General features: G+C 42.9%; 1 protein-coding gene across 1 annotated transcript in view; it reads left to right on the forward strand.

Annotated features, from left to right (window-relative positions):
* The window catches only part of LOC119426537 (ATP-binding cassette sub-family D member 3), a gene marked incomplete in the record, with an annotated part of 40,707 nt that extends 33,486 nt beyond the window's left edge, over positions 1-7,221 (forward strand). Inside the window, 7 exon segments of the mRNA XM_037694103.1 lie at positions 1,036-1,113; positions 2,498-2,563; positions 3,175-3,264; positions 3,347-3,466; positions 5,910-6,014; positions 6,455-6,511; positions 6,679-7,221. Coding sequence (XP_037550031.1) covers positions 1,036-1,113; positions 2,498-2,563; positions 3,175-3,264; positions 3,347-3,466; positions 5,910-6,014; positions 6,455-6,511; positions 6,679-6,756 — 594 coding nt within the window.
* Positions 7,222-7,781: the final 560 nt, after the last annotated feature.

Genomic DNA, 7,781 nt, shown 5'->3' on the forward strand with positions numbered 1-7,781 from the left:
TATAGCAACATTAATCATGAACACATTTTTATACTTAGATTATTTTTCGATTGTGTCCTTTATGTAATTGATAATGTCACTTGATGTAACTGATGTAACCCTTGATGAACCCTGTGTACACAATGTCGTTCCACCACATGTACTACATGTGGTGGAACGACAAATAAAGAAACTTTGACTTTGCCTTTTGATTTTTTAAATCGGAGGTCTCCAACCCTGGTCCTGGTGGTCCACTGTCCTGCTGGTTTAGCTGGTTCCCTGCTTCAACACACCTGATTCAAATCATTCAATTACTTTCTCAGAATGTCATTGCATTTAGCAGACACCAGTCATTCATTTCAGACACGTGTGTTGAAGCAGGGAAACATCTAAAACCTGCAGGATAGTGGGCCACGAGGACCAGGGTCTGGACCCTTCTTAAATGACTCTCAGCTACTACCACACCAAGCTCAGCATCTGTGAACTTGGTCTGAGTGAGGCCAAACCAAAGTGGATTCCTTTCATCTTCAACCAACTCCATCCTTTAGAATCTCATCACGTTTATTCAGATGTGATTTTTAAACTCAGTTGTCAGTTTTCTGTCTCAGTTTGAATCTTCTGTTTTCAAGAGGTGTACGCAGGCAGTAACGTGTTTATAGTAAAATATTTCATGAATCACTGACATATTTTTATGAAATTCCAGAAAGTGATTGTTGGATGTGCATCAAGAACTGATCAACTTTTTTTGAGTCATCCCAGTTCAAGGTGACCACCACAGTTAATTAATATTATCCAACACAGAAATGTTGTATGAAGTCAGTTTTACTCATTTTGAGCTAAAGATTTGATGTGGTAGTAACTGAGAATCACCCCCAACACGTCCTGAGCATGAACTTATGAGTTCAGTGACTGCAGATCACTTCTCATCAGAAGATGAAACGTCTGAAACTCTGAAAAGGTGATGCCAGCCCTTCAGTTAGTCGTAGTTTTCCACAGCTGGCTTCAGGTGAGTCGGTAAGAAGTTCTAACAGGTCGTCTCCTCTCTGTGTGATCCAGGTGAGGTCCGGCACCAATGTTCTGGTGTGTGGACCCAACGGATGTGGAAAGAGCTCCTTGTTCAGAGTGCTTGGAGAGGTAAGACTTACCTGCTCACAGGTTGGGTGTAGGAGCGCTGACTCCTCTACTTCAGGTGCCACCTTCAAGTCCAGAGGTGTCCCAACATGTAAAAATATCAACCAATACCAACAGTTTGTTATAGGTTTTAGTTTTATAATGTAACAATAGTTTTATTTTAAGCTTTGAGTGCTGGGGTCACCTCATGCCTCCACTAAAGACAAAAGAATGTCCACATTTGTCCAGTTTGTGTCTTTGGGTACGAGAAGAAGCAGAAATATCATTTGATGGTTCAGGTTTGTTTCAGCTGACTGCTGCAGAGCTCAGAGCATTTCAGAAAACAGAAAAGGACATCACTATTTGACATTACTTTACAAGAATGTCTGGAAAGCTTATTGTTTTCTCCAAACTCTAATCCTGGTGTACTGACCAGCCTGCAGTAGCCTCAGACTGAACCTGAGCCTCATGTACAAAAACACCTGGATCTTCTACTGGAACATGTCGTACACTGAAACAAACAATCTATCAAACTGTGTACACATGAACCCAAACACGTTACCTTTCTACTGTCATGGAACTGAGGGCACATGAGACCCCAGGAAGACCCAGGACACCTGGTCTGGGAACACTTGGGAGTCCTACCAGAACAGCTGGAAGAGGTGGCTGTGGAGAGATGTCTGGACCTCCCTGCTCAAGCTGATGCCCTCGAAACCTGACTCCAGAACTGACTGGATGGATGGATGGATGGATGGATGGATGGATGGATGGAGGGAGGGAGGGAGGGAGGGAGGGAGGGAGGGAGGGAGGGAGTTGGTCTGGGACTACTCTGGTTTTCTCATTTGGTTCTTGGTGTAGCAGGTGTTTTGTGACACCACGTTTGTGTGCGAGCATGAGGCCCGGTTCACTCTGAAAGTTCTGAACAGATGGAGGAACTTTAACTCATTTTAAACGACTGAAGCTTCCCAAGTATTAAAATCTGCAGCTCTCAGTGTAAATTATACTTGATGAGGACTTTTAGAGTGAAATGTAGAAGAGTAAAGTCCAGTTTCTGTAATGTAGGGTTCCTCAGAGTGTAAGTGAAAGGGACGAATGATCGAACGGATCAGCTCAGTTTCCTGAAACCTTTGGACTAACTTGAAGCAAAGAAAAGGATTAAACTCACTGCAGACTGCAGGATGCATTTAAAGGAAGCAAATAAAAAGTTTACCTGGAAAAAGTTGTAAAAATGATCTTTTCAGCTTTTGATGTGGAAATGTACATGAATGAACTTGTTCTGCATTAAGGCTGTAGTGGTCCTTTTTATATATTTTACTCAGAATAAAGCTCAGACTCTGGACCTGTCCAGAATATACTTTGTGGTGAACGAGTTCATCTGTCCTGAGTTTTGTTTGTATTCTTGTCCCAGCTGTGGCCGTTATTCGGTGGATCCCTGACGAAACCAGAAAGAGGAAAGCTCTTCTACGTTCCACAGGTAAGGGACCTCCAGAACCAACATGGCTCAGGTTCAGACAAGTTTAGCTCAACTTTAGTTTAACTGTTTAAAAAGTGAACTGACATCTGCTCATCATTCTGAATAAAAACAATAAGAATGTAAAAGAAACACATACTCTGATATCACTGGACACTAATCTACTTTATTCATATTTTATACTTGGGCTTTTTTAAAGTGTGGTGCGTGCCTCAACTAGGGGGCACCAGAGTTCTTCAGGGAGGGCATGTCGTGGGGGTGGGGGGGATAAAATAAACAAACCAAACAAAATTAAGGCTAGTTTCACTCTGCAGGTCTTAATTCTTAAATCTCAATATGTCTATGATGAACTTTGGAGTCAGTCTAATTTAAAGTGTCCGGCGCAGCTAAGTGCCCTTACAAAACACAAAACATGGCCACAGTGTAGAAAGATTTACCGAGCTATGATGTGTGGGGTAGTAGTTGAGAGTTGTGTATTAAGTTTTGGAAACACATGAATTAGTTCAGAACTTGTATCATTGGTTGACTAAGGTTAACTAAAACCAAAAACAGCTCCTTAATAAAACCAGATGAATGAAGTTTATCTGAACGAGTCCTGACTCTTGTGTTTGTAGAGACCTTACATGACTTTGGGCTCTTTGAGGGACCAGGTTATCTACCCTGACACCATAGAAGAACAGAGGAGGAAGGGCATGTCTGATCAGGTGGGTCCAAACACTCCCCTACATCTCCTTTCACATCACTTCTGCACGGGTCTGATGAGCTTCATGTTTTCTGATGGTCCAGGTGTTGAAGGAGTATCTGGACAATGTTCAGCTGGGTCACATCCTGGACAGGGAGGGCAGCTGGGACTCGGTCCAGGACTGGATGGATGTTCTCAGTGGAGGGGAGAAGCAGAGGATGGCTGTAAGAACTAACATGCACACAGTCCACTGTCTGAGCTGTAGATGTGCACAGGAAATTAAATCGCCATCCTTCTGGATGATTTGGTGTCTAAAGGCTACTATAGATGTATCCCAGAACCGTTTTCCAAGGCTAAGTGACAAAGTATAGTGCAGCATTGCTAAGTATTCCTACTGACACCATCACAGAGACCAGTAAGCTGGTATACACCACAGCAACAGAGGTCCTTGAAATGCTTGACTGTACAATCAAGGCTACAGCTAATTAAGTATTGTCCCGCATGGAGGAAGAGGCAGGAAGCTAAGATCAAGGCAACATCGTCCAGCGAAATCAAAATCATCCAGCTGTCAGAAAAAAAGAAATGTTCATTGAAGAAAGATCCACCTAAAAAAAACACCAACCTGTCCATACCTGAAGCACTAGAGACTGCCAAACAACGCCTCAAAGCTCTGGCTGCTCGCCTAAAGAGGTGCACTCGAGAAGCAGAAGCCAGGAGAATAAACAGGATATTCTCTACCACACCATGCAGAGTGTACTCTCAATGGCAGGGAAACAGCATAAGGGTAGATACACCCAGGTCTGAGACTGAGCAATACTGAAGAAGTATTTGATATCAGCCACTGCTGCTGATGTAAACAAATCCTACCAGTGGCTAGAGAGGGCTGGACTGAAGGACAGCACAGAGGCACTAGTCATGGCAGCCCAAGAACAGGCCCTCAACACAAGAACAACAGAGGCTGGGGTCTACCATACCAGACAAGACCCAAGATGCAGGCTGTGCAAAGATGACCCTGAGACAGTCCAACACATAATAACTAGATGTAAGATCCAGGCAGGCAAAGTATACATGGAATGCCGTAGCCAAATGGCTAGAATATTGTACAGTAACGTCTGTGTTGCGAATGACGTGGAGGTCCCACAGTCAAAGTGGGAGACGCCACCAAGGGTGGTGGAGAACGGAAGGGCTAAGATGCTGTGGGACTTCCAGATCCAGACTGACAAACAGGTGATGGCTAACCAGCCGGAGATTATGATGGTCAACAAACAATACAAGAAGGCGGTGGTGATAGATGTAACAATCCCAAGTGACTGTAACATCAGGAAGAAGGAGCACGAGAGGCTGGAGAAATACAGAAAGAGGAAATGCAGAAGTAGTAGAAAGTCGAGGTGTCAGTAGTCCCAAGTGATCTTTGGAGCACTCTGTGCTGTGATCCCCAAACAGGAAGAGTGGCTCCAACAGATCCCAGGAACATCATCATAGATCTCTGTCCAGAAGAGTGTAGTCCAAGGAACAGCTTGGAAAATATAATGAGCTGTTTTTACCGTTGGTGTTTCCTCCTGGAATGTTTTGAAAACAATAAAGATGCTTTGACTGTTTCCTCACCCCTCCCTCCCCCAAGGCCGTGGACATGTAACAGAACCTCAACTGAGCTGAAGATGAACGTCACCTCTTATCTGGACAATGGCTGAGGGGGGGCTCTGGACTATGCTACGACTTTCCCTTAAAAATTCAATGTTTTCACCGCCTATATGTAAATGTATAACGTCTGTTTATGTTGCTTTGCTGTGGTAGGTTTTTTTGATGCCTCAAATTGTGCCCTGTCTAGGACACGGTGTGAGAGATCTTTTTTTTATACCGTCTCTCCTCGTTTTCTTTCCTTTTCTTATCTAAGCAAAATATTATTCTGAATAAGAATAAGAAGGCCGCGCTAATTATTTATAGCCGCAGCTTCGTGCACTCCGCCCATCTTCAGACGACTGTACATACATATTTGCGTTGTATCTCGGTGCAATGCCAATAAAGTTTATTCTGATTCTGATTCTTCAGTCCAATATAGTCTACAACTAAAGACATTAAGAGAAATAGTGTTTTGTCTGTTTGTGGGTTTGTTTTCCTTCACTATTAGCAAAATATTTAATGAACCATTAGACCTTTTATTGAAATTCTCAAAAAGTAATTTGTTCTTGTACGTCTACAACTGATCAACAGTTTGTCAACGCAAGTTAAGATGGCCACCAAAGCCAAGTGACCACAGTAACAACACAAATGAGTATTCAGTGGCTGAGTTACTCCTTTGTGATTTTACTGCTGAGTCTCTGCTGAGCCAGATTTACAGATACTGAGCTGAGGTTGGATGTGGTAGTAGCTGAGAGTCCTTCCCATCCCATGCTCTGTAAATAATCCAAGAGAAGTCCAAAAGGAAACATCTCAGACACGGAGCAATGAAGAGCAGGAAGAAGGATGTTTACACAAAAATACATCTCCAGAGATTTCACAACTCATTCCAGTCATCGTTTTCTCCTTTTACGACTCTAAAGCTGCTGTTTTCTTCTGTTTGGTTTTATATCTGCTGTAAAGGATTTAGTGTTGCACTGTATGAACAGGGCTCTGATCTGAACTCTGAGTTATGCTTCATTCCAACGTTCCTCGTGTGTCTGAACGCAGATGGCCAGACTGTTCTACCACAAGCCCCAGTTTGCCATTCTGGACGAGTGCACGAGTGCTGTGAGCGTTGATGTGGAGGACTACATCTACAGCCACTGCAGGACGGTAGGACTGCACATCTGTCTGACACAAGGCGCTCAGGAACATCCTGCCAGTCCAAACAGAGTTATATTCTTTAGGAACCAGTTTTAATGTTTCTGGTTCTGTAACTGCAGAACTGTAGTCCAGCTTGATCTGGATGAGCCCACGTGGTCAGGTTAGGGCTACACAAGCTTCATTAGACCATCATGGTGCCACGATCACTTTATGTTTGAAATAAATAAGTTTTAGGGATTTAATAGGAGCTAAATGACAGATCTGTACCTCTGAGCAGCTGGCAGTGGTTTCTGTATTTTCCTCTGAAGTCAGCTGAAGAAAATGTTTTGTTCTGGTATGTTGTTTTGTCTGGAACACGACAGGGACCATTAAACCTGACCTCTGATGTGGTGTGGTATGAATACCTGTGAAGTATGTTATTTATTTATTTAAATCATTTATTTTATTAGGTGGGCATCACCTTGTTCACAGTGTCCCACAGAAAGTCCCTCTGGAAACACCACAAGGTAATCTGACATCAAACACAGATATTCTGTAATGTTTTTACTCCTCTGTACCTTTATAACTCACGTTATACTCATGTCTGGTCATGTTTAAGCCTTAGTTTGACCCATTTGTGCATGTGAGAGCTGTGCTGCTTTTATCTAACTCCTCCTTCTTCTGTGTCGTGAAGTTCTACCTCCACATGGACGGCCGAGGGAACTACGAGTTCAAGCCCATCACTGAGGAGACCGTAGAGTTTGGCTCCTAAACGGCAGCTGATCAGAGCCATGCCTGCACTGTTTTGTTTCAAACCATCCTTTCATTGTTTGCACTCAAAGAACTAAAACTAGAAAATAATGGTTTTAATCATTTATCACTTAGTTGTGTTTTCTGTTTATTTAACTTTAATTCTGTTTAATCAGGAGGATTCTTGATTGTGTTTGGGGGTTAGATCAAATTAAACAAGTTGTGTTTCACTTGTTAGGTGTTTGAGTAAAGGTGGAGGTGCTTGCACAGGTTTCTGAGCGAAGGGGCACCTCAGGGTGGTGTGTTTGGCCCTCTGTTGTTCCCTTCATAAAACAAGACTGATCCTCATCACTCTCTCTGCACAGTCTTTTCCACGCCTGCAGAGGCTGAAATATTTTGTTAGCAGCAGTTTGGGGGCAGTTAGTTCATATCATTCCAAATAAAATAATAACGGCAAATAGTTTGTGTTTATAATTGCTTTGTCGTTTTTGCTCTTTGCTTTTCTGAATAATTCTTTTTAGACCAAATCATGATGAAAGCTGGATGGATTTTCATTTAGCTAAACGAAACACTTTGTCCTTAGGAAACACTTCAAACCTTCACATTGAATGAGCCTATAGCCTAACGAGACGCAAGTTCTGCTGTTTCCAGGGATGATTGAGAGTTGAGTTTTCCTGCAGCTGTGAATCTGGTTTGAGGCACACGTTGGAGTTTTTAGCGTGTTAAACATGTATGAGGCTGGTTTCTGTTATCAGCAACAAACCTTAAAATATTTCTATATAACTACAAATTGTAGACTAAAGCCAGTAGCTCAGTGAGCTGTTGGGCACCAGGCGCTGCTGTAGCTGTTTCTGTTTGAGCGCCACAAACAGGTTTTGAAAGCTCCGTCCCGCTTTTGGTGCACGGTTCGTAATACTGTATTCATGACCGTGCACATTATTCTGTGGTCCACCAACCTCAGCAACTGCCCCATTGTTTATGATTTAATCTACGGGAGAACCCGGTAGACCTGAAGACTGGCACATTTGGACTAGTTTTTAATGACCA

This window comes from Nematolebias whitei, chromosome 20 (genome assembly GCF_014905685.2).
Source record: "Nematolebias whitei isolate Nwh7 chromosome 20, NemWhi1, whole genome shotgun sequence".
Taxonomy (NCBI): Eukaryota; Metazoa; Chordata; class Actinopteri; order Cyprinodontiformes; family Rivulidae; genus Nematolebias; species Nematolebias whitei.